Source organism: Bremia lactucae, linkage group LG19, assembly GCF_004359215.1.
Source record: "Bremia lactucae strain SF5 linkage group LG19, whole genome shotgun sequence".
Lineage (NCBI taxonomy): Eukaryota > Oomycota > Peronosporomycetes > Peronosporales > Peronosporaceae > Bremia > Bremia lactucae.
In genome coordinates, this window is record NC_090628.1 from 1,250,555 (window position 1) to 1,278,214 (window position 27,660).

A 27,660-nucleotide genomic window follows, 5' to 3' on the forward strand; every position below is an offset into this window, starting at 1 on the left:
AACTCGCTCCAATTCGGATACGATTGGACGTAACCTCGAAGTATCTCTTCGAGGACGCGATTTACGCGTTCTGTTTGACCATCCGTTTCCGGGTGATCAGATGTTGACATAGTCAGCCGTGTTCCGAGAGATCGGAACACGGATTGCCAGAACGCCGCCGTGAATCTCGGATCTCTATCCGAGACTAATTCACGGGGTAACCCATGGAGTTTGAATACCGTGTCGATAAAGACACGGGCACAACCCGGAGCCGTAATCGACTCTGGTACCGCAGCAAGGTGTACCATCTTGCTGAATCTGTCTACAAAAACAAGGATTCCATTGTTTTTGTGTTCGTCTTCGGGAAATCCGAAGACGAAGTCCATAGATACGGACTGCCAACACTCTGCCGGAAGTGGTAGAGGTTGAAGAGGTGCACGGGATGAAGGGCTAGGCTTCACCCGTTGACAAACCTCGCAAGCACGAATGTACTTGCGCACAAACTGATACTGGCGGGGCCAGTAAAAGTATCGACTTACCGTGAGGTAAGTCTTCTCACGTCCACGATGTCCACTTGTTGGAGCATCGTGACACTCATACATGATGCGCAAGCGCAAATCATTGTGAGTCGGGACGACGACACGTGGGGTGTCGCCGGTAACGGCTGTGTAATACAATAAGCCGTTACGTGTTGTGTATCGATCGGATGACGATCGATATAAAGCCGGTAGATCTTTAAAAGATTTATCGGATGGATTCATTAAATGATCCATCAGACAAAGAAGGTCCTTATCTTCTTTATAGGCTTTCTTTATTTCATCAACTAAGGTTGATGATGGAACACTCGTAGTGAGTGTTGCAACAGTAAGATCACTTTTACTGTTGGGGTGCACTGCTGACTCGAAATCGGGTCGGCGTGATAACGCATCAGCGACGACATTAAGTCGTCCTGGTTTATATTCGACGGAGAAGTTATACTCCGCGAAGAAGGATAGCCACCTCGCCATTCTTTGCGAGAGGTGTGGGCTATTGACGGCCGTGCGTAATGACGCATGGTCCGTATACACGATGAATGGTCAGTCTCCGAGGAGATAGACCCTAAATTTAGCCAATGCATATTTCATGGCAAGGAGTTCCTTGTCATGCACTGGATAATTGCGATGAGCTGGTTGCAGCTGGCGCGATTGGTAACAGACGACGCGCTCCGCGCCGTCTGTATCGTATTGCATTAACGCGCAGCCGATTGCGAAATCGCTGGCATCACAGACCACATGGAATGGTCTGTCTTGATCTTCAATCGCCAAGATGGGCGATTGCATCAAGCTTTGCTTGATACCTTGAAAGGAACGCTGACCATCAGCGTTCCATAACCATTTCTCGTCTTTTTCAAGAGACGAGATTGACGAACTGCATCTCTGAATAATTGCGAGAGCACTTGTGCAAGTACGCCGCTAAACCAAGGAACTTTCTAAGTCCCTTGACATCGACTACCGGCCAGTCGGTGATTGCCTTGATCTTTTCGGGATCAGGGCGCACGCCGTGATTACCGGATGCACCCAAGAAGTGGTATTTCGCTTGCAGCGAATATAGACTTCTTGAGGTTTGCGTACATTGTTGCCACTAAACCATCGATGCTTAAGAAAAGCATCGAGATAACAATCTTTCTCAGCGTGAAAGTTCTTCGCGCTAGGATCAAGGCCATGTAGCTTTGTCGCAATAAATAAGGGATACTTATTGTGAGGAGTAGTCTCCAGACAAGCTATTGATTAGCCGTTCTGGCAAGAGCCACGGCCTCTTCTCAGGGGCGAGATGAGACATTTTTGTCTTCACTCCCCTGAGTGGTACCCACTGAAGCAGGGGTACCACAAGAACTTTTATTACGATGGCTCACGCCATCGTCATCACCTTGCACAGAAACAGGTGCAGGTGACCGAACGGGAGACGGAACGGGCGATGAGAGATCATCCTCATCGTCGGAACCAAATAGACTATTATCTCGACTATCAGAATGAGCCCTCTCATTCGAAGGCTCATAGTCAGCCGCCTGACGTCTATCAGGCGACTGTTCGATTCTCCCCGAGTCGGCAATTTCGTCCGACTCGCATTCGTTGTCGACCCCCCAAAGCGGGGTCGTATTCACGTGGTGAATCATCACGTGCACCCGCAACATCTAAGTGTTGCGCGAGTATAAGATACTACGGCAGACGTTCCGTCTGCCGTAGTAAGAGATAACAATGCGTCACCCGCGGCTGCACGAACCGCAGCCGAAGGCGCAGCACTATCAACACACCGCATGAATTTGTTCTTGATGCGATGGAATTTAAAATGATGCTTCTGACCAATCAACATCATTTTCAAATTAAGTGGTCACATGGTGACCACTCCATCCAATGACAGTCAGAGTGATTGTCTTTCAAGGGAGGGGTGATGTAATGGGGTGTATCGTTACATGAAATTAACACTTAAGGGTTGTTAATTAATATATTATCTAAAAGGTACATAATATTTGGAGGATATTACTTTTTATAGTAATGTTCAGAAATCTTATCCATAAATAGGTATAGGCCATTATATCTATTTATCCCGCAGACTAATCAGCTGTAAACGCGGCACCAGATGCAGGTATATTCCCCGTTTAGGATCATCGGGCCGTCGTGTTCTAGGAGGTAATGTCAAGCAATTCGAAAAGGGCCTCCGAAACGTTGACAACAGGAACAGATTCGCCTTGTATAGTAATTCGATCAGCCATCCAATGCGGTATTCAAATGCTCCTCTTGCCACAATTATATTCAGTAACTGGTGACTATGGGCTCAGTAAAATCGCAATTCCCCCACCCGCTTTCTCGGATTTCGTCCACCGAGTGCGTCCAGGCTAGTCCATGAAGCCCTGAGTGAAGCTAAACAACTTGTCCAGAGGACCGTCTGCAAAATCCTTCATACGCACAGTAACCCGCTTTGTTCATCAATTGGAAGACTCACGATACCCGTGAGTTCGGCCGCACGCGGGCCAGCCATTAGCGCCATATTGTTCGTTCTTTGGAGAGACAATCAAAAAGCGGCTATACACGAGATCATATAACATGAACTCGACGGGGCCCAACACAAAGTAACCTTGCTTCACCAGCAAGGTTCCTAATACGCATAAGCATTGAAAGAACAGGTTGCTCAACAAGTGAAACTATTGAGACTGTAGCATACACATGCTGCTAGCGAGCCAACGCTTTGCGTCGACCCGAAAGCTTAAAGATCGAAATCTCTAAGTTTTAGGCAGTCGGAGGTGACTCTTTTCAAAATGGTTCGTCGAATAAAATGACGCCATTGAACCTCGCCGCATTAATGATGATGCGACGAAAGTAAAGTTTGGCATGTCCAACTTAGCCGGACGTGCCAAATTTTGGGCCTTACGGTTCAAGCTTCTCGACCCATTGTATTTTGGATCGTATGAGGCCTTTAAGACCCGGCTCAGGAAAAGCTTTGACCCTTCTTGTGCCGAATTTAGTGCTCGAGCAGAGCTTCTGGGTTTGAAGCAGGGCAAGCGTAACCTTCACGCATATGTCCGACATACACGATACCTATGGTGGCCACTTAAATGAGTCAACCTTTCACGCGTTGCGTGGAAGCCTTCTTGAGAGGCTTGAAAGCCCTCTCCTTCTCCATCAAACATGTCCATGTTGGATGGAACGTGCGTAGGCCGTTGAAGGGACAATGGACACCTTTCGCTAGGATGCTAGTCAATCTACACTGATAACAGCAAAGGTGATGTGCCTCGATTACGCCACGCGTTACAAGTTGATAAGAAGCCTTAGCTACTAGACGTCGATACTAAGGCTATAGTATCGAAAAAAGTTAAGTTGTAGTAACAAAACATAACGATATTCTATTAACTTACTTTAGCATATATTTTTTATCAACTATGTATAGCGCCTACTTGCGCACCGCTTCATCGTGTCTTGTAACGATTGGTGGGGTTGATTTTACTCCAATCAACCAATCAACAGAAGTATTGTCTTTTGCCTAAATATTACATAATAATAATTATAATAATGGAACTATCCAGTCAAAGTTAATTTGAAAGATAATAATCTTGTACTTCTTGCTTTTTTACTCCTATAGGAAACAGTGTTTATTATTCCTCTTATGTAAAATAATATTTATGTAGTGGACACCCCGTTACAACCTAAGTAAATTAAAGTTGCGACGTTACATGAAACAGCAAAATTTTGAGAATTTGTATTCGCAAGTAATTGTAACGTAAATGCAGTCTTATATCATATGATGCAATGTTTTTAGCAATTAGATCTAATTGTGACTCGTGCATACAAATCCCTACACTTCCAAGACCGCCCTCACGCTGCATTACGATGGTGAGATCTACGCTCATGTGTTTCCCTGTGTAGCAGATGATCTTTTACTTTGTGTCAAAACCATAACTCGTTAAATTCTCCCAGGACGAGCGCTACAGCTTCTACGACAATGAAGGAGGTGCAACCAGTTCATGGCACATAAATACCCATCTCTGGTACTCACATTTTCCTATGTCGGCCTTCCTCACATAGTAGAAGTAAATGACAGCGATAGCTACTACGCTAACGTAGACGAATTGAGCCCACAGCAGCGGATCAAGCGCATCGTGTACCCTTCGCGGCTTATGGTGGACTTTAAGGGCTTGGGTGTACGTTCAAAGTATTTCTTCTACTGTATAGAGCGACTAAAATGACCAACTAACCTCGCTTCTACTGCTAAGGTCGAAGCTTTAAAGCGCTATGCAAAATTCTACCATCTAAAGTTTAACGATAGCATGGCGAAGGAAGATCTAGCAGCTTTAGTCGCGCGCCACTTTGATATTACGTTGGAAGTTGAGGAAGACGACTCCATTGTCGCTTTCATGCAACGCCTGCGTAATGGTGAGCGGGCCGCAGTAAAGCGTTCGACTGCCCGCGACAAGGATCGAAAAGCCCTGGCTGCTGCTGAGAAAGCAAAACGCAAGTCCAATAGCCGCAAGCGCCAGCGCGGCCATTCCGTATCTGTCTCATCAGGCCGTAATTTTACCACGAGCTCGAGCTACAGCTTGAGCAATGGCAATTCGGGCATGAATGTCGCGAGTTTCGGACACGGAAACACGCATGCAAATGGCATAAGCAACGGTCAGAGTAGCCGTGGCCACGGCAATGAAGGACGCAAGATCCCGCCTAGCAGCTCGAAATCCCTCAATTCATCAAGTGGCAAAAATAAAAAGACCAAAAAGGACGCAGATACCGGAGAAGATAATGAACTCTACTGCATTTGCAACTTGCCAAGCTATGGTAATATGATCGCATGCGATGGTAAAACTTGTCCAAATCCATCGCAGTGGTACCACCTGGAATGTGTCGGCCTGGCCGATGGCCGTCATCCCGATACGTGGTTGTGCCCAGAGTGCGATCCCAAGGGATTCTCCGGTAGCGGCCACAGAAAGAAGAAAAACAAACGCTCCAAGTCTCCTGGTATCAAGTAATGATGTAAAAGCTGCTTCGTTCCATTTTACCTTGCTCATTCCAGTCGGCGAGTTTAAATAATTTTACATTAATAAAGCTTTAGTCTAGAAATAAATGGCTACCGTAGGAATTTTGAAGCCGCGGCTTTGGCGTGGGTACAATTTTTGATTATGGTAAAGTTTAAAGTAGTCAGTTTTGACCAGAGCTCCGTCACAACTAAAGTTACTATCATTCAAGAAAAGGATTAAAATTTAGCGGCTAATAGCAAAGCGTGCCAAACTGATAAAAAGAAACTTAAAGTTTTGCATCTTCGACGAAGCCGTCTTTACTATAGTCCTCATTAGTTGAAATTATGGCTTGCTGGAATATCTTAACGAATATTAAGTTGTGTACAAGGTTGTGCAACACATAATACAATATAATAAGTAACGTGTAATCCAATATCCAAACCTAAATTAGACATAGCTACACCAGTAATACCACCAACTACAAATAATGAAGACCTAAAACTTCCTGCACCAATTAAGCCTTAAGTAGCTAATCCTGCACCTAAAAATTTAGAAGCTTGTAATAACAAAATTCGACGCATTGAGTTTTTCTTACATTGAAAAGCCTGAAAAATAAGAACTAAATAACATGCGCGACCTTAGCATACAAAGCAAATTGAAGACTTTTGATCGCTACATCTGCAACTGGAGAGAGTTGATGTGGACATAGCCCAAAAAATGTAAGAAATAGAGCCACAGATTTTCTCGAACAGAAAGCAGTTATCCGAGCGTATAATGGATACACTTGAAATATAATATTTGCTTAAAAGCAACCATAGTAAACAGCGGGAATTTATTTTCTCAAGGCTTTACGCACGGGAGAGCTATTGGCCATGGGGACGACCATAGGGAAAAATATATTACTTATTCAACCATGGATCTTGACTTTTTCGTTTCAGAAAAATGTCACACGACAGCAGCACCACAACCTTATACGGAATTGACAATTTTTACAGTGCGACGTTGTAGCAACAGACGTCCCACTTCTTTCTAAATAAAGCATTTTCTGTCGTCGAAAAAGCTTGTCATCGCATCGTTTAGGAGGACCATAAGCTTTTCATGTGTCACAACGAAGTTCAGCAAATACTTTCAATTCTCTTGGTCTATGATGATAAGGAACGAAGCTCTTTGAAGACCAGGAGCTCCTACTAATTAGTGAAGGTCCTTTATTATTTTCATTTCGCCTCCAAGTAAGTCATCGGAAAGCTGATAATTTGTGCGCCAGGGAGCTTTTGACATTTGAATGAAAGAATTGAAAAAAAATATAGTATTTAAAGCTTGAGATCAAATGGACGGGACCTTTTCAAATATGCGCCGTGAGTATTGCGTTGAGGGTAAAAATAAGTAAAGCTTCGATTCCAAACAAACGATGCAACACCCGATTTATTTGGATGTAAATACCGATAAATGTCCATCGTCGCATATGGTGCTCCATCACCTTGCAAAAAAGAGCACGACGGTACCGCGTACTAATAATATCTGAACCACACTAATAAAGTTTGAAATCAACTTGAATTTGGTAAGTAATTTAGGTCATGTCATTTATCATACGGACTCCCCACATTTGTACCAGGGCTAGGAGACCAAGTTTCAGACCAAAACCGTGCTTCCACATGCACCGCTAAAAAAGAGACGTGCCTTCAGTAGTAAATAACCCATTACCATGCGGCAAATGGTGGCACTGCTCCTAGTGACGCTGACGTCCTTTATCGCCGAGTCTGTTCAGTTAACTATCGTATGCACCAGCAGTGCCGACTGTTTAAACGGCGACACGTGCGTGGCCGGTGACTCCGCTGTCCCCATCCAGACCTGCGTGGCTGGTGCCGTCTGCGGCGGCACCTCGTCGGGCAATTGCCCGTCAGACACCACAAGCGGCCAACTGGCTTGTATACAACGAAATAGTATCTACCAGTGCGTTTCCATCGAGCGCTGCGATCAGTACTTTGGAGGGGCTTCATGTAGCGGTGAGATGAGCGAGAGATATGCAGAGGAGCACGGATTAATGATCTAACTGTTGAGTGTGCTCTAGGTGGATGCAGTGCCAGTGGCGTAGCGTGTAGTGGTCAAGGAACATGTAATTTAGTATCCACGGATGCGAATGGACGGCCAGGCTTTAGCTGTTCGTGCAACGAAGGATTTAGTGGCGACAAGTGCGAGGACGTTTCGCGAACAGATTTTGACTCATCCACGACGTCGAGAACGACTTCCAATGCCATGGATAGCTCGTTTGATGCAGCTTCACAAGATTTTAGCCTCTTAACCAGCTCTTCGCAAGCCCGTAGCACGTCAACGACGTCGAATGTGGCTGATCCTGGTAGCGTCGCGAACTCCGAAGTAGACTTGCCGGATTCGGTGAGCTCACGCTCAGGCTCTCCAAGCGAATCCAGTTTTGTCCCGGGCTCCACAAGTGCCATAAGCTCCGACTCTAGATCAAATAGCTCTTTATCCTCAGATTTTAAGGACTCTTTAAGTGACTCAATGTCGTCCAGTTTAAATGAAGACAACAGCATTGTTCCCGACGTAGCCAACAGCGGATCAGCAGCACCTCCAACAGACTCGAAGGGAACAACTTCGATCGTCTTTATCATTATTGGCGTGCTGGCTGCTTGCATTATCGTCGGTGCCCTCCTTTTTGCCATGTACTCACGAAAGCAAAAGCGCGAGCAAAATGCTAATTCTGATGGATTTGGGGGAGTGATACCGCTTGGTGCCACCGCCGCTAGGGATGGTGAACACGATGATGGCTCAGGGGCGGACACGCCCAAGAGCAACATCGTCACCATGTAGACTGTCAGGATCCCCATGTTTCGTAGAGACATACCATTTGATTACTCTAATGCTTATCTATGGCAGTTGCGTTGATGTGCTGCTCGAGAGAGGTCAAAACGACTTGAATTAAACAATTTGCTAGTGCGATCTTGGTGATGATGACATTTGAGAAAAGAGTCGATTGCGGACGCGCCATTACAAAAACGCGTTGTATGCAATATTTGCAAGCCAATGGACGTTACGCGAGCTTCCTCGCAACGTATGCTAGATCTTACTTTGTTGGAAGGTCGTTCGAAAAGGGTGTAAAGCTTTGGCATAAGGTGTTCATGGAGACGTAAAGAAAGTTTAAACATCGATATAGCATCTTAGGAGGTATGGCAGCTCTGGAGGCGCAGAGCAAGATTCAGTACTATACCGTACATTGCTTAGCTTAACTGCAGTGTTTTGAAAAGCTTAGTTCGAGCCTTGAGTGATGACTGTGAAAGAAGCGTGTTCAGTTTTTTTGCTTTGCCACAAAAATCGCAATGGCATTTCAATTACGTGTTGCATCAGAAGAAAGCTAGAAAATCTAGCATTTCTGCAATTTAGAGGATACTTTTGACGTCGTATTTTTAATGCTTTAGTACTTTTACTTGTCATATTGCCTGTAGAATTCTAAATTGGACGAAACGATGACGTAAATTAAATGAGTCATGATAGAAAATGGGTGCCGGTATATGTACCTCACCTTTTTGGTATGCGTACCTCACCCCATATAATCCTATCAATTACAGTCAATGAGGAAGATAAACCCCTGAGCGTGCCATCGTACTTCGTTATGTAAATAATACTTCAGTGAATAAATTCCTTCCTTTCGCAACAGCTCGTTGGCCCTACCATAAAAGACTTCATTACGATATGAGTATTCCTATGCCACCATATGCACGTTATAGCACACTTAAGAAGCAACGGAAAGCAATAAAAAACTTTGCATTGGGAAATGGATTTGCAGTGAACGTTCAATGAGCTCGGCTGGTCGCGAGGTCATTCCGTCTTGTTGTAGGGGGGCACGTCGTAATGGGACACACACCCTAGCACAGCGAGAAAGCGGTTAAACCTGCTTCTCTTGCGTGCAGTGAGGTAGTTGTGGTGGGCGCGTTAGCGACCTCACCCAACGCACTAAGCACTTTGATTAAGCGTCGTCACAGGATCGATAATCCGGCTCCTCGTGCGCACTTATCAAGTAGGAAGCAGTTTTCAGACTGATTTTTCTTTAATCGTATTATAAATAAATACCTATTTTAACCAATTAAAATGTCATATCTATAGATAACACTTAATATGTATTGCGAGCGTATCTTTCTAGATACCTCGCGTAACGGATGACGCAAGCCGTCATCCCTCTTAATGTGAATGCATCCATGTGCATCACATACACAAGGGTTGGTCACAAATGTGCACCACACCACTGCTGCTGTCGTGTTTACGGGGCTAGAGGATCTATCCTACTTTAAGAGTGAGGATGCTGATCCGTCGCTTATTGTCGACTACAATGAGTCGACACCTTTGCCGTCACCTCATACTAGTGATGCGGACGACGAGCTCATGAGGAATGATGATGGCGCATTATTGCCCATCCAAACTTCTCTCATGGCTCACAACATGGTGACAGCAACATTTACGAATGCTGTCTCGTCGTCTGCGCTGGATAGCGCAGCGACATGTAATAAGAGCGCTGTCCATAAAGGCGCAGCCGCTTCTCCTTCGGGTATAACCACAACGCCTTATGCTCAGACCATGATCCATAATGATTCTGACATAGAGAATTCGGAGCCTAAAGCTCCGCCGGCGACACGTGAACGTGCTCAGTCGGTGTCACAAGCCAGTCGTATTGAATGCGGCTATATGAAGGGTGGCATATCACTGATTCCCCCTCCATCTAAATGGCCTCGTTTAAACGGGCCAAAACCGTCGCTACTAAGGCGTCTTTAAATCATGGAGGGCTCAGGGAAAAACGCTTGGGCGTATTTCCCGATCCCGGTCGTGTTGCGTTCGAATGAAACGCCCGACCAATACGAGAAGGAATTCCTGTGCCACATTCATCCGCATTCCGATGCGATGAATCAGCGGTCGCAGCGAATTAATTTCGCCCGCTTGCGTGTGAAAGAAATCGTGGGCGGTACTGAACCCCCTGTTTCTTCTCTCAACGCTACTTCTGCTAGTCCATTTGAGACTCGCGAAGAGGCCCCAGCTGGTGCTCCTTATCATCGGCAGCCATCAAGCCGGGCACATCAATACGTAGGGTATCGATCGGTTCCCAAGAGTCAAAACTCTTCGAATAATCTTGCCATTGGACGAGGATCTGATACCTTTGCCTCACGGAGCGTTGGGCAAGCAACTTTCCAACAAGGAAGCGTTAATTCCCACTCACATCCATCACTGCAGGTTGCGCCCGATAGGAGTGGCGATCTCGCCCACCTACTCGCGGCTGCCTTGCTTTCGTCCGTTCAGTCACATGCGTTAGGCGCTGCTGAACGACGTATTGCGGATCTTGAGAGTCAAGTCTTGCGACTGACCTCGGATCTCGTTGATGTCCGAGCAAAGGCTCGTCAGGGTTATAGCGTTCAGTACCAATCGAGAGTCCCGCCAGTGCACTCGCTCCGTAGCACCATTTAACATGAATGCCTGCATCCTGCGTTCTGACCTTTGGCAATAAGTGATAAAATCCGTGAGCTGTGTTAAGCTGTCAAGTTTCATAGGCTCGTCATAGCAGATACGAGTGCTACCAAGTGTAAGGAGCACGGTAGCTCCGTTACACTTGGTAGCACTCGTATCTGCTGAAATGGACTGCTTTCCAGATCTTTTTATGGCAAACGATCAGCGTTTCAGAAGTTCAGAAGTTCAAAACCTATTTGGCCTAGAGCACATTGAGTTCATCATGTCCCAGGGACCATTGTGAACGCCTGAAGACTCGCTTGGACCTCTTTGAACGGATAATGCTGAGGGGTCCGCATTACTCGCGTGATGTCCCTCGCTCTCCAAGTCCTGTTCGTGGAGGGGGGAGTCGGTCCGATAGCTTTTCGCCTTCACCGTCCCTCTCACCCGAATGACGCTCGACTCACGGTCGGCGTCACCATCGGTCTCCCTGGACGGATGGGGATATGTGACCTCATTTGGGTCTACATACCGTTTCAGACGACCCACGTATAATACGGGGTGCGTCTTCATATACGGGGAAAGGGTGAGCCTATAATTTAGGTCTTCAACCTCTTCAACCACCGTGAAGGACCCAATGAAACGCGGCAACAACTTCTTAGTACCACCAGGTAGTACAGAAATTGCATTTTTATGTAGGGTAGCAGTACTTAATTGTACTTTCTCACCCACTCTAAAGTGTTCATTATTTTTGCGACCATTTCGGTCCGCATATTCTTTTGCTTGTCCTGTGCGCTTGCCATTTCGTCACGGACTTTACGTGTGACGGCTAATCGCTCATCCACAAAGCGTTGAGCCTCGCTCACGCTTTCATCATCAAACTCGCCTATGATACCGCCAAGAGGTCGATCATAAGGCGTCGTTTTATTGACCACTGCTGAACTGGCAGGGTCACTAGAGCAAGTTTCTGTCGTTGAGATGATACCCTCATGGGTCATCGTCATATTGGCGATATTATGCCTCTTTCGCACCGAGCATAGTGAGGCCCCCCCCCACTAAGACTCGGGCTGCGCACAAACGAGACTGGCGTCCGAGGATGGTGCAGTCCGTTAATATAAAACGGTGTTTCACCCGTACTGGTGTGAACACTGTTATTTATAGCGAACTCCTCAAAGGGCAATTGCTTGCTCCACTCATGGAGAACGCAATTTTTGAACGGTCTTCCAACCGCTCGATTTGGTGAGCCTGCGCCGTCTGCTCTATCGAACGACGCTTGCCGCGCTCGTGGTCAAGTCCCTCCTCAAAATCATGGAGGAAGTGATCGATTTTGTCGATCTTCGAAATTAGATCCGACAAACGGTTCGGGTCTAATTTTCCCCCTCCACCACAACCATTGGTGGATTCCCACGGTGGTCAACGTTTCCTTGTGGAACGTATCCATAATCACCGTTATGGGAAGGGGCAGCGAACGAGTTATCTTGTTCGCTGGCGTGGTTACCCACCTTCACATGACAGCTGGGAGCCTCGGTCCCAGCTAATTGTTGACTCCGACAGTATGACGAGAACGGTCCGATGGATCAGAAGGTTCACTGAAAAACACGAGCTCCTAAAGCTTATAAATCGATTGCAAAACGACAATCACATCGCGCATCTCGATAGAGATGTGAGCCTTCCCCAGGGCAAGGAAAGGGAATAGACATCCCCTTTTACCCTCTTCGAGTTGTAACACAACACGGACAGGGATCACCCCACTTGAGGCATGGAAGCCCAGCCTCACGTGACAACCGATGCAATTTATACTTTGCACCGATTGGGGTTCGTTTCTCAAACTTAACGCGGTTCACGTTAAGTTTTTGAAGCCAGGCTTCGCGTCCAATGTCTTTGACATTGCGAATGAACGCGCTCCAGGCTTGCATAAACGAGACTTTATCTCGCTTAACTTATGCTTTCGCATAAGTGTAAGAGCCTGACGAACGTGAGTTTTATGAATTTTCACGTCCGTCTTTCCGTCCATGGCCCGGCTATGGATGGTTTCATCGTCAGAATAACTCGGTGCGAATTCTCGCACCGGTCTCAACAGATTTGTTACGCATCTGTTGAATGTTGAAGGGGTGTTACTAAGCCCCTGAGGTATCACTAGTCATTCCCAGAGCATCTCACTGGGAGTACTCACTGCTGTGTACGAAATGTTTGTTCACGCATAAGGATTTGATAGAATCCATCCATCAGATCCATAGACTAAAAGATCGTACTCTTAGACAAACCCATCTATGATTACGTCTTTTCTAGGTATCGGCATTTGAGCCGGTACCGTTGCAGCATTCAGTTTGTTGAATGCGTGAACTATCCGCCACCCTCCTGTGGCCTTTCGCACACAGAAGGTTGGAGAGCTATGTGGGGAGGTTGACCCCGTCACATGGCCCGCTTTTAATCGATCGGTAAAAAAATTATAGATCGCAAGTACTTGCTCACGAGGCAGTGGCCACTGCTTCATGACACAGTACTTCGAGCCCGGTTCGAGCTCGATCTCATGTCGAGTGCCTTTATCCTTAGGCAACTTGCATGGAACTGCTTCAGGGAATACACCCCTGAATTCCATTAAATCCTCGTATAGGTGATTTATTTCCCTTGAGTGACTCGCAAGATTGAGTAGTATATCTTTCAATCCGAGTCTTCACATCGAGGACACTTTGGTCCATCGATGAGCTGCTGAGAACCCGTTCGTTCTCTGCAAAAAAATTACAGCTGACCTAATGTCGGTTACGTAATCGTCCGCTGTGACGAGTACGCAGATCTGCTTGATTTTGCCACCATGCAGATCCCTCAAGAACCGCTTAGGATCTAGGTTGGTAATTGAGTTATCTCCGTAGGTAACTTCGGAGGCGCATACAGAGTTAGAGTATAAGCGCCTACTCTTTACCGTTATTAACCGAGACATTTATTGTCTCGGTTTCTTCCTGGGATATATCCACAGGCTGTCGAGGAATTATTTCCTCGGCATCTTGAAGTCTAGTTACTCCAACCTGGCCCCTCCATCTCAATGGCCTCGTTTCAACGGACCAACCACAAATTGCAACAAGGTCCAGTCGAGCTCATTGCAGAAGTCGAGGCTTGAAAGATAAGCATAAGAGCGGTATTTTTATTAGCTTCGTTAAGAAAGATAGTTACGTGGATGGCAAGAAGCTGACATGCTCCACGTCTTGTAAAACGGTTGGCAAAATTCAAATGTGATTGCCGATTACAGTACGAGGTAAACGTGGATGCACTATGCACCACAGGTGTTCGATGTCGATTTCTTTGACATCGATATCACTCGCGTCGTTGTTAACTTCGACGCGTGATGAGCATTAAGGAATATTTATTGTGAGGAGTAGACTTTTCAGACAATATAAACCAGGGCGACTTAATATCGTCGCTGATGCGAGCTTTCCTTTTGGGCAAGACCAGGCGGAAACCATGATTGATGATGCCATCCGTCATGTCGTTCCGCATAATGCAGGAACCACCTTATTCTAAAGAAGAATAAATACTATCAATTTTCACACGCGCTGTAAGAAACAATCTCAGTCCAATGCGTAAGACTGTGATGGAGATCGCTTTTTAAGATCAAAACTGACTTCTAGTATACTGTCTTAATAAAACGAATATGGCACCTGGCCGTGCCGAAGGCGCCGCACTACTCGCACACCGTTCACGCATACGGATCTGATAAAATCCATCCAAATTAACTATTTGAGGAGATTTCTCATCAAGTACGTGGGACTTATTCCCTCAACGTCTTCCGACTGAGATTGCGCTATCTCAGTCGGGTCCTCTCGATCTACTCTCTACTCGGCCTAGAATCATCGTGTTGTCCCTTTGGGGCAACCGGCATACTACTTGAATGTCGCCCGCTAGGCGTACATTCATGTCTCAATCCACTCGACTTCTTCGAGTGGTGGAACTTCGGCGCTGCCTGTGCATTCGCACAGCCGCCGGCAGCTGACTCCACAGGGTGATAAGTAATCACACTGTGATCTTGTGCAGTCGTACTAACGACCGAACCACAAGTGATGCCATCGCACTCACTCGTAGTACATCCACACGTTTGTGGACGCTCTAAGACGTTCATCAGATGGCCATCTGATAAACAAGTGGCAGGCATCTTCACGGATCGATGCTGCCAGCTGATCCTTGGCTCATAGTTTCTGAGCCAAGGTAGACCTAGGATGACATCAAATTTGACATCCAAATCCAGTACGATGAAACCATCATCGTATTGTATATCTTTTAACGTGTAGTGAAATTTCACTACGCGTTTCATTACTGTTATCGATGCGCCTGTCGCTAGACGCACCGTCATCCTCGTTGGAGTGATGTCGCGCTCAACATATTTGAGCGTACGACCCTCTAGTGACTGGCGACGAATAAAGTTATTCGACACTCCGCAGTCCACTAGGGCTCTAAGTGAAAAATCATTTGTCACTTTTAACTTCAAGGTGATGAGGTATCCTCATCACCAGGTGCAGAGACACATAATGATTGTGTGTCTGGAGCAACTTTAGTCAAGAGATTTACAAATTCTCTTGAGGTTGCTGGATCAGTAGGGCGTTGCGCCCTTCCTGACCCCGACCGTTTTTTGGCGGTCCGCCTCGCTGTTGCGATTTCGCAACAACGTCGGACCCGCGACCGCTGCACTTTTAAGCATACGGTCCAAAAATTACGTTCAGTACCTTTCGGTACTGGGCGTGGGGCACTACACTCATGAGCGTAGTGTCCCAATTTTTGGCAGCGATGGCATTTCTGCGATCGCTTATTGTTCGGAAAGCGAGGTCTCTCGCTTTCGACGTAAGAAAGGTCCATGGGTTCGGGACCTCCTAACTCGTGTCGCCTTGGTGGACGATATGATGACGAACTAGCTTGAGCCTGTCTCAAGCTAAAGTCCTCCTGTTCCGCAACGGATATTGCTTCTTCAAGCGTATCCAGTTTCAAGTGGAACAGGTGGGTCTTTACGGGACCATCCCTAAGACCTTGCATGAAAATCGTAATTAATGTGTGTTCATGGAATGGGTTATTTGTACTCGCTAAGAGTTGTATGTGCTGGGCATATGCGTGAACATCACGCTTGCCTTGCTTATGTTTCGGAAGCTCTGAATGAGCTCTGAACTCAGCCCTACGCGGTTCAAACGTCTGTTTGAGCCGGGCTTCAAATGCCTCTAGCGACCCAAAGACATATGGGTCGCGCAACTTAAGGCCCAATGGCCAAGTTTTGGTACGACCTGCCAAATTTGATTGAGCGAATGCGACTTGCATTTGCTCGTCAACGATGTGACGTGCCCTTATGGCATCGTCCAACTCGACAAACCATCTCAAGAGGGAGTCGTCTTCGACTCCTTTATACTTAGCGATGTCAATCTATAAGGTTTCGGGACGACGCGTATGAGTCGTCCCAGGTACAGATTTCTGTGCCCGTTGTAACCTCAACAGTTCTGCCTGTTGGGAGCCTTGCTAATTCAGCAAGACTACCTTTCCTTCATATCGTCAAGTTCATTTTGTATCAACTTGGCGATGGCTAAAATGAGGGCATCTCTGTCCAAACCGGGCAGCATAGCCAAGATGGCATCGCCCCGTACGGTCGAACTCATTTGTTCGACCGCACTCCTTTAAATATCACTTCGAAAGGAGTAGCTTTCAAACGAAACGTGATGAGTATTCCCACTATCATTCAACATGTCCATGTTAGATGAAGGAGATGTGGTCCTTGGACGGACTCCAAGGTGCTACCAGGTGTAACGGGGCACTATGACTTGTACTGCTCCAGTACAAGTCCACTTCGCACTACTTCAGTTGCGAGTGGTGCCCTACGTCACTTAACGTACACTAGTACGGGCAGAGAAAGACTTCTCTTTATGACAACTAACTTAAAGAGTATTAATATAATAAAGTTTCTCTTTTTTCTATCCGTTAACGCTAACTTAATTATGAACTAATATTAATCATGCAATTGAAATCTTATCTGTCTCTATCTCTTTGCTTACGTTTACAGCTGATTAGTCTGCGGGATAAATAGATACAATGGCCTATACCTATTTATGGATAAGATTTCTAAACATTACAATAAAAAGTGATGTCCTCCAAATATTATCTACCTTATAGATATTATATTAATTAACAACCTTTGAGTGGTAATTTCATGTACCGTTACACCCCGTTACAGTATTGGCCTCTCATGCGGCGGTGCACACTTTTTTACACTTTAAACTGACGGTAGCTCGAACAGTACTCGATTAAATCGGTGTTATGTGAGTGCTCTTCATGCTGATTGGATTCGAGACGTCGGGATGTCTGTACCTAGACCAGCAGCTGATCACAATGGAAACAGTATTCGAAGTGGGGTACCTCGTGATGTTGTGTGCGACATAAGCATAAGGCGGGTACATCCAGTCCCGGAGTGCGCACATGCGACCTCAGATCGTGCAATTCTTGCGGGCATCGAGCAAGCGCGGAATAAAAATGATGAAGCCAGTTCTGTTCCGATGTGGAATATCCCACGCCCTGGAGATTGCCCGAATGGTGATATGGATGGAAGGTAAGGTTATGCAAAGTCCTTTTGACGTAGCTCGCCAAATTTTGACGCGCAACTTTAAATAGCGGCTGAAGCGCCTATATGTCCGGCTGGATGTGGCGCTATTAGAAGCGCGCTCGTCAGATAACTCACTGGCGTGTGCTTAAGAGATATGCGACCAATCGAGCCCCGTCGATACTTACGCGGACCTTCGTTGCGGAGTGACGAAGATTATGACAGAGAACCAAGAACGAGCAGCTCTTTGTCCAGCACGCGCACTTTTCAGGCGATAATCGTCGTTTAATACGCTCAGATGTTGATAGAAGTTCATCGGTGAGAAAACTACTTACGGTTTGAATAGGTCGCAAAAATTAGCGGATGGAATCGCAGACGGCTGCGAGCTCTTATATTATTTTGCTTTTCTAGCTGCTACCGCTGCATTTCTTGAACGAGCCTCCACACCAAGCCGGGTAGATGACTCTATTATGACAACAGTAATCGTCGGCTGCGAGTTGGCAGGGTAGGCATAGAATACTGAAGACTGCTGCGCGCACCTCTAAAGAGGCGCGTGCAGTAGTCTTCAGCTCTCTAAGGAGAGGCGGCATAGCACCGCTTTGGACTGTGGCATCACCACCTTCGTCTTATTCTTGACAGATGTCAGCTTTAGTAGTAACACACAAAGGACATTGAGGACGTCGGAATGATCCAGATCCGGAAGCGGTTTCCAATACCAGCGGAGCTAGCTCAGATATTGCAGACGAGCTCAAGACTCGCTCAGGCACTATAGACGACCCATCCATGGTCGATAATGGCCTTTTGACGAATGGTTATAGGGATCGAGTACGCAGTAGGCGATTCAATCCCATCTGCATCCAAGATTACGTGAAACGAGGGTGCGCAAGAATCCAGACACCAAATCGACTGCAGTAGCGGCTGTAGCAGTACGAAACAACTTTCGGCGAACACAGCAGCGATTCGGCAATGGGTCAACTAGTGCAAAGTTGTGACCGCGGTACCTGCTACAATGCCAATTGGTCCAAAGAGCCAATTCGCTCGAATTAAGTTTTAAAAGGTTGGAATTGGCGGCACTTGTCCGTGAACTGCCGTACCCGGTCGCTTACCTCGCCTCAATGACTTGGGACTCGCCTCAATGAGAAACTCTTCGAGGCTTTAGACAATTTCACAAAAGCGAGTCTCAACTGGCTGGAATCCGCCAGCATACCACCCTCGCAGAAGCGAAGCTTCAGGGGGGATGTGCACGGTTCGGGCTGCAACGACTGAGGGTCTGTCTGGACACAAACTTGATGGAAAATGACGGACAACATACAGCGCTGGAGAAAATTCTGCAAAATACAGCCGGAGTTGTTGTGCGCAACTGTCATGGTGCGCTGTTGACAACCCATAATCGTCTATATCAATTTCTGCTTGAAATTAGGAGAGAATCACAAGGTAGCTTGTCAATACCTGTTGCAATTGACCAATCGAAAAATAAATAGCGATGTTGCCACATTCTATCGCAACTTGACCCTCATTGACTTTTGTTAGGTAGAATTGTCGAGAAAAGGAACTCTCGATCTCTTGTTAGCTGGCGCAATCGTGAGGCGTGAGGGAATTTTTTAAAATCTTAAAAAGGACCTTGGTACGGATCCGATGCCAAAACGGAGCACTTCTTGGAACTTTCACGTCGTCCTTAAGGAACTTCAACGCGCAATGTCAATCGAGAGGCGTCCCGCGCGATCGCACCTTTACTGTCAGCCTTTAACCATCCCGCCTATATTGTTGCAGCGGCCTCTTTAGCTGTAACGGGTATAGTTCGGGTATTTTATCGTTAAAGTATCAAATTTATAAACACGGGAAAAGAGTTCATGTATATAAATTTGAGCATTCAAAAACTATTAATTATGGATAATACGCGTGGCAGCCAGACAGGTGGTCAAAATCAACGGTAAGGTCAATAAGGAAAGTTTTTCTATATTAAAAATTAAAATTAATTTAGTTCTTCTTTTTGTCTAATGCATTTCGTGCCCTTCTAAGCCTTGCGCAGCGATATGTAAGGAGGCTTGCCACTTGGATCTACGAACCACTAAGGTCTCGTAAACTCGGACTGTAATGAGCACCCTTTGCTAGTACTGTTAACAGTACTAGACAATCTACACTGATTACATAGAAGGTGGGGTGGCTCGATAACTTCATGTACACGACGTGCGGAAGAATTTTACTGATAGCTAAGTTGTATTAGCTAGCATAGGTTAGTTCTAAGGCTTTCGAATAGGAAAAAGTAATACTGTATTAATATTTTAAGTCTCGACGCAACGATCTTCTATCTACTACTGACTTTATTATACTGATGACAACTATTTATAGCGCCTACTTGCGCACCGCACAGTCAGGTCTTATAACGATTGGCGGGGTTGATTCAAATCGACCAATCAATAAATCTTATGTCTTGTTGCGTCAATATTACCAAATTTGGAAATATTGGACCATCAAGTTAAAATTAATAAAGATAATAATTTTGTACTTCTTTATTTATTGCCTCTCGTAGGAAATAATGTTTGTCATTCCTTGTATAGTCACCTTGTATAGTCAATAATACTTTTGCAACGGGACACCTCGTACACGGACCCCTTTAAGCTCTACAAATTATTGTGATTCATCGAGCCGTCACCTTTGTAACTCTATAGAAATAAATGGCTCTTTTGAGTCTATGAGTCTTCCTCTGACTTTAGGAGCGAGGCAGCTCCGTTTCATTGGCCACGCGTATATTTGGCTTGTTGAAAATTTTGGAATCTCGATACAGCGCTGCGCTGCGCTAGCATTACGAAAACGTAAGCTAAGTTGACAGTCTTCGCAAATTAGTGCATGTAGGTCTTGAAGAATCTATTATTTCTGATGCAATTAACAGAAACCAATTTGCAGCATTAATCCATTCTAGCTGTGCGTGAGGACCGGCCCATTACGGTAAAAATCGGAAGGCTACGTTACTTTTACACGCTTCGACGAATTTCATAAGGCAAGGTTAGCACGACAGAAGCAAGAAAGTAGGCCAGAAAAGCTACTATTAGACGGGTGAAATCTATAAGGGCCCTATTTAATTTGCCAAATCATTCAATGAGCTATTCAATGTAATACTTCCAGTAATATTCTATAAAAAATTAAGTTGGTTTTATATATATCTTGATTTTTTACCTCACATGTGAACTTTTTTAAATGCAAATAAAAGAGAGGATTATCATATCGTAAGGCATTAATTATTCGAGTTATTATGAGTACATCAACGTGAATTTTTTATCTGACGGATCGAGGTTCTGGCAACAGCGTGTCAAGTTACAATACATCTGTTAACAATTGTGCATCGTACCTCGTACTGAAGGCGTAACAGACGGAACTGCAGCTAGCAGTGTGTATTCAAGAAGCGGCGCTTAATTGTTGCCGCTAAATAAAACGACTGTGGCATTATATGCTCGATGCAGCTTCATCATGCACGTGCGAGCGCAATAAATAGATATTCACTTCTTAAAGTACTTTCTAGCATTCGAATAGCCGCATATTGTGACTTCATTGAACGGAGCACCTTTCGCTAGGACTGATAACAATTCTAGCGAACCTAAACTGATAACAGTGATGGTGGGTGCCTCGTTTGCTTTGAAGCCAAGTATTTTTCACATGCAGAAGAGTGTTACAAGGAGCTTAGAAGCCTTCGCTAAGCTCTCTAGATACTATAGGTCGATATTAAGGCTTTTGAATAGAGAAAATAAGATTCAATGAATAAATTAAGTTCCTACGTAACTATATTCTATTCACTACTGAACTTATTATATTACTAACTATGTATGGCGCCTACTTGCGCACCGCACAATCGTGTCTTGTAACGATTGGCGGGTTTAATTAATTCTTGATTCAACCAATTAACAGAACTATTGTCTTGTTGCCTTTATGTGACCAAATTTAATAATATTGGACTAGTGAGTCAAAAATAATGAAGGATAATAATCTTGCTATTCTTGACTTTTCCTCGTGTAAGAATTAGTGTTTATTACTCCTCTTATAGAACATTTATTTATGCAATGGGACACCCCGTTACACCCCCCCACCAACAGTCACAATATTGACTGATGTAGGGCAACATAGAGTAGTTTTGTATCTCCCTTCGAAAATTTTACTTGTTAATTTTATTTTAAATTCCAACTTATTTTATTTGCGCATGGAATCGGAACTCGTGCACGTAGCCTGTGAGGCCTCAAAGCTGGCAGCTACACGACTAAATTAATTTGCTAGTGATGCTAACGTTTCAATAGACGCTCTAGGGTCTGCTGTGGGGAGATTATCACCTCCTACTCCATTTGGAGCTGACTGGTACGAGTCGGTGTCATCTTCCGACTCGGTGACCACTGTTAGGGCGTCCGATTTGTTCGAGGTCACGTCCTTAAAAAACTAAGCGTTCTGAGTGACAACCCAAGAGGTAATGGCGACATTATTTATCTCGTCAGACCCATTTCGTGTGGAGTCATCTTGTGATGACTCCATGGACGACTATAACTCTGGCGATGCCACCAGGAACGGAGTGATCGTAAAGGTCCTTTCGATAAGAATGCTACTGATGGTGCTAGCGTACATCGTAAGAGAGAAGTGATCTGAGCGTATCATTAGCTTCAATGCTAACAGAAACCAACGGGAGAGGGGCCGCAACGTGTTGCGGTTTGCTCCCGAAAACAAACCTTGGTTGCCCTCTATGAAAAACCTGATTAAACTATACAAAATTCGGTTGTTTGACTCATCCAGGCTTTACAAGCCTGGTGAGGACGAAACGGAATTGTCTTTTCCAGTATCGATGATACTTGCAAAGGAAATAACTCCTTCGTTTCGAGCTTGGGAAGCATTCGTTCAAAATGTTCAAAGCATAGGCAACGAGGCCTGGCTTGACAGACTGCATACATTCCTTGACCGATAAATACGGCAAATTGTAGTCGTTGCACGCTACAAGCTACACCGTTTGTCCGGCGAGGCAGGCTTGCCATTCCGCTCGTGGGGGACTCATGTCCCTGCTGCTTCAAGGGTGCAGTCCATGCTCCTAAGAGGCTTATCCCCTTAAAGACCCTCATTGGAGGACGCGCATCTGTTTTATATTGCGAGAAGGGATTGAGAGTCTACAATCCTTTAACGAGCGCGGGAAGCGCTCGTTCTCTAATGGACCCCCTGAAGAGAATGGGTCTCACCGTATTGTCGAACTAGACCCGGGACATCAATTCCTAGTTGAGAACAATTTCCCAGCTATCATGCGAGGGCGGATACTCTCGCCAACGAACAAAATAATTTGTTCGCCACCCCTTTCTGGACGAGATTAACCGTTCAAACCTCCTTCTACCTCGCGAATCCGTCATAGAATTTCGAGGGGGGGGCGATAAATCGGGTTTGCCTCATACGTGAGACCTGAGTTATCATAAAGACTTGGATCACGTTCTCCGCTTTCTACGGGAGGACGTTGATCATGAACGTTCGCGTCGTCGCTAACTTGCGACGACTGTCGACAATTTATGTCTTGAAGTGCTAAGAAACCGTGCTCAAGTTTGCCGATTAACTGTCAAACGAACGAACGCATCAGTCACTTCAAGATGAGCTGGTGACAGCTGATCAAGAGATTTTATCCTTGAAAGATAAAATAAAACGTCTGGTTCATAAGAACCAGACTCTGTCCCGAGATCACCAGCTTTTAATTCGAGGCCATCATTTTTTGGGAGATGCCTTGGCACCGTGCCGGTTTCATTCGGCACTGGATGAGCCTCGTATTGATGGTACGGGAGGAGACGTCAGACGAAATACGTAGGCAGCTCGATCGAGCACGCATTGCCTTGGCGGTGCAGTACAGAATGGGTTGATATACCTGGGCAAGGATTTATTACTGCCCACATTCGTCATTACATGTTTGGGTAGATTTACCCTAGACATTAAGACTAGATCATTAACTGAAAGAAAGTTAACTTTTCCATTTTTGTCAGAGTTCCATTTCTGTTGTTCCATCTCATCAGCGATGGAACGATGGAATCCTGCACGAAACGGACCAATGTTCTCGATCCAGCACGAATTCTGACTCGGTTTTGTTTTAGTAATAGTGAACCTAGTGCGCACTGCGGATATATCATGCTCCTATCCAGTGAGAGCAATCATTGTTCTCAGAAATATCACTGTTTTCGGTGCTTAGTATATCAGCATCGTAAGTTGCAAAGTCAGCAATAGCCTTATCGCTCTTTACTATGTTTGTCCTCGTCAATGTTGATTGCATCAATATTGGTATCCTTAATATTGACTGTTGGGTCAACGCGTGATGAGCAAAAGCCAGATTGTTCCTTGCTCGAGCGGTCCTCCCCTTGAATAAGTATCACTTTCAAGCCAGGTGAGTATTCGTGGATGACGAAAGCCATTCACGAAAAGCGGTGTATGCTTGGTGATGCTTGCGCCGAATTGTTGATGGCAAATTCTGCCATCGGCAAGGATTCGCTTCAGCTCGTAATAGAGTGGACGTGTCCGCGAAGAATTTCTTTGAGGATAAGATTTGAACGTTCTGTCTGGCTATCTATTTCCGGACGGTCAGACGTTGACATTTTAACTGTTTCAAGAGATTGAAATACAGATTGCCAAAACTCCGCCGTGAAATGAGGGTCTCGATCTGAAACAAGTTCACAGGGTGACCCATTGAGTCAAATATCGTGATAATAAAGGCAGAGCACAGCCTTCGGCTGTGATCCACTCCGGGAAAGCAGCAAGATGGACCATCTTGCTGAACCGACGACAACCACAAAGATGCCGTTATTCTTGTGATCGGCTTCGGAAAATACGAAGACGAAGGACATCGTTCGGACTACCAACACTTCGCATGAGGAGGCAGAGATTGTAACGGAGCACGCTATGAAGCACTGGGCTTCACCAACTTTGCAAGCACGTATTTACTTGCGGACGAACTCATACTGGCGTGGTCAGCAGAAGTTGCGTCCTATTGTGAGATTAGCTTTCTCACGTCCACAATTTTCATCTATCAATGCATCGTGACACTCATACAGGATGCTAAAACGCAAATCATTATGCGTGGGGATGTTGTGTCGCCAGCAGTGGCTGTGTAATACAGTAAGCCGAAATCGATCTGTTGAAGATCGATATCAGAAGAAGTTGCGACCTATCGTGGGATTAGTTTTCTCACGTCCACAATTTTCATCGATTAATGCATCGTGACACTCATACAGGATGCTAAAACGCAAATCATTATGCGTGGGGATGTTGTGTCGCCAGCAGTGGCTCTGTAATACAGAAAACCGAAATCGATCTGTTGAGGATCGATACATTTTCGACAATTTTTTTTCGGCTTGTTGTGATGGATTTCTGAGGTGGTCTATCAAACCTTTAAGAGCCTTATCGTATATAAGTTTTTCAAACTTCGTCGTATGCTCATTGTTGCAACAATGGTCGTATGCTCATTGGTGATTGTTGCAACAGATAGCTTATTCTCACCGTTGCATTGCGCAGCCAGCTCAAATTTCGACCGGAGCAAAGAGCATCAGCGACGACGTTAATGTTGGAAGATGATTTTTATGTGGCTTATATGACAGTGGAGGAGTTTCGGTCATCGGTGACTGTTCGCGGCTACGACGTCAGTGAATCGACCGCGCTGTGATTAAAGTAAACCTATGTAGGAAGGTATAGGAATACAAAAAAGAAATCAGAAGCAGCTTCAAATTTAAACTCAAAGAAAGAGGTCGTTTTTTTACACAGGAATCTTTATTGGTTATGAGCCCAAAAACGCTTGTAGTCCCTGTGCGCAATGAAGGCGCGCCTGTGACACCGGACGACCGCAATCAGGTCGCCATGTCACCATCTACCGAGTCTGTAGAGGCAGGCATGCGTGAGGTGGTCGATTAAACCAGCAATGTGAATCTCAAGATCCTCGAAGTAATGACCGCCATGCAAGATCGCATGGCTCGTCTCGGGCTTTCGCAGCTTAAGCGAGAGGAGGAACAGCGCATGAAAGGAGCTCAAGATATTGTGTTTTCCAGTCAGCATTTGGAAGAAGTTTTGGTTCGTCACGAATGGTGGTGAATCCACTCCTTCACAGGCCTTCACCATAGTGAGAGCAAATTTGCCGAGAGCTCCGCAGTTCCAGAGCTCTATGTATCGACAGTATAAAGAGCCACCGAATTTGCCTCCTGATTACGTTCCACAACATGTGGGTGGTATTGGAGTCCCTGACACTCGCCAGAGGAAACTATCAATTCGTCCCTTCTATGGAGAAGAGTTATACGAAGGATAAAGATCCGGTTTTCTTGATTGGGGTCATCGCTTCGTCATGCAGCTTGTGCTGGCCCAGATGGTATGTGGATTTAATTGGTATGAAGAAGTAAAGGCTACTTTACTTGGACATTACCTACGTAATATTCCGGAGCGGTAATACTATAAGCAGCTTGAGACTTGGTGACAATAGCAACCTACTCTGTATACTCTGCAGTATGTGACGGAATGCTTGCACCAAACGTTCCGGACGACAATTACCCAAGCTCAAGCCAACACGCTTTTAACTGCAAGGAAAGACCCGAAGAGGTCTTGGTTTGAACACTATTTGTACCTCATCGCAGTGAGCGACGCGACTGGAGTTGCAGAAGCGCTGGTATTTGAAAACATTGTGCAATACGTTTCTACGGATTTGCGTCACGTACTAATGGCTAAGTACGATAATAATCGTATGTATTATTTAAGACACGCGGAGAAGCTGGCACACTTTGCCCAAGCAATTGGACGTGCGATGCACAAAGACTACTGGAAAGGATGTCGTACTGCATGTAGCGGGATCAAGGCCAAGAACAGATACTAGGACTTGTTACAGTTGCAACAAGGTTGGTCACATTGCGACAGATTGTCGTGGAAAGAAGAACACGAACAAAGATAACGAAAATGGTCGTGAAGTTAACATGATTCTTGCTGTAGTCGAGGATTCAACGCTCAAAATCATTCGATATCGAACAGTGGTTCCAGTCGTCATCTTGTGAGTGACGAGCGCATGCTGAAAGAATCATGTGATTGTGAAAGTGAATGCATGCTTCCAGATGGTCAAACGCTTCGTGTCACTAAAGTTGGTACAGTCTTACTTCAAGTGCATGTTGCTGGTAAGTCCAGTATAATTCGACTGACTGATGTCCATCTCGCACCATTAATTACGAGGAACATAAAGTCGTATGGGAAGCTGGAGGAAAAGGGTTTAAGCCTTACGTACGTGGATGGTGTTCGGTCTTTGGTGCAGGCCAAGACTGGTATCGTGGTATTAAATGTTCAGATGAACAATTACGTACCGATGGTAAAAGCTGAGCCAGAACGTTCACTCATGGCGCCGTGCAATTTATTATGTTGATTATAAATGAAGAAGCCGATGCCAAAGTTGATTTGGATGCGCTAGTTGACACTTTGATGAATTTTCATCGACTTATGACACATTTGTCTTACGTCACTATCGAACGTATTGCAAAAGACCCAAGATCGGGATCACAGTTGAGCGACAAGATTCGCGTGAATTGTTTGACTTGTGCGCAAGAAAAACAAACAAATTCTCCAATTGAAAGGATAGGAGGGGTGATATGCAGCGATTTGAAGGGTCCGATGACGCCGAAGGATCGTCTGGGTAATTGGTAACTGATTAACGTTGTTGATCCTTAGTCAAATTATTGCCGCGTGCTTTTAAGCCGAGACCAAGGACGCTGCAGCCAAGAAATTATAAAAATTCACATTCTGCATACCGATAGAGGCGGTGGATATCAGAACGTTAATTTATTTTGCAAGAGAACTGGGGTCGCGCGTCAAGTGTCTGAAGTTAGAAATCAAGCGTCAAATGGAAAGGCAGTGCGCATGCATAGGGCCATCTTGAGCATGGCAAGGTGTATGATATCTGTCTGCGGGCTACCTCTGTATTTCTGGGGACATGCCGTGGAGCTCGCTGCATACATACTCAATTAGAGCCCGAGATGCTCCAACCAAAATAGGGCATCATCTATCGAAGTTGACATAAAAAGTTCATGATTTTAGCTCTATCGTGGCAATTGTATCGATATGCACAGTTTACTGGGACCCACGCAAAAAATCTCATCAGCGACGAGCACGAGTCGGAGTGATTGTTGGCAAGAGTAACGAGGTGAAAGGATATCGTGCGTTTTGAAGCAAGAGAAAGTGGTCATTGTCACTC

General features: G+C 45.4%; 4 protein-coding genes across 4 annotated transcripts; 3 read left to right on the forward strand and 1 right to left on the reverse strand.

Moving 5' to 3' along the window:
* The first annotated feature begins 4,358 nt into the window (after nucleotides 1-4,358).
* CCR75_004627 (uncharacterized protein) lies at nucleotides 4,359-5,662 on the forward strand. The gene is made up of 2 exons (XM_067962713.1): nucleotides 4,359-4,651; nucleotides 4,724-5,662. The coding sequence occupies exons 1-2, from the start codon at nucleotides 4,475-4,477 to the stop codon at nucleotides 5,471-5,473; spliced, it is 927 nt and encodes a 308-aa protein (XP_067823832.1). The 5' UTR covers nucleotides 4,359-4,474; the 3' UTR covers nucleotides 5,474-5,662.
* A 1,501-nt stretch (nucleotides 5,663-7,163) lies between these two features.
* CCR75_004625 (uncharacterized protein) lies at nucleotides 7,164-8,760 on the forward strand (the record flags this gene model as incomplete). The annotated part of the gene is made up of 2 exons (XM_067962711.1): nucleotides 7,164-7,464; nucleotides 7,530-8,760. The coding sequence occupies 2 exons, from the start codon at nucleotides 7,164-7,166 to the stop codon at nucleotides 8,285-8,287; spliced, it is 1,059 nt and encodes a 352-aa protein (XP_067823834.1). The 3' UTR covers nucleotides 8,288-8,760.
* CCR75_004626 (uncharacterized protein) lies at nucleotides 7,564-8,304 on the reverse strand (the record flags this gene model as incomplete). Its single annotated transcript, XM_067962712.1, has 1 exon — nucleotides 7,564-8,304. One exon carries the CDS (start codon nucleotides 8,302-8,304, stop codon nucleotides 7,564-7,566), a length of 741 nt encoding a protein of 246 aa, XP_067823833.1.
* Nucleotides 8,761-17,223: 8,463 nt separating the features above from the next.
* On the forward strand, nucleotides 17,224-17,475 carry CCR75_004624 (uncharacterized protein; the record flags this gene model as incomplete). Its single annotated transcript, XM_067962710.1, has 1 exon — nucleotides 17,224-17,475. The coding sequence occupies one exon, from the start codon at nucleotides 17,224-17,226 to the stop codon at nucleotides 17,473-17,475; it is 252 nt and encodes an 83-aa protein (XP_067823835.1).
* Nucleotides 17,476-27,660: the final 10,185 nt, after the last annotated feature.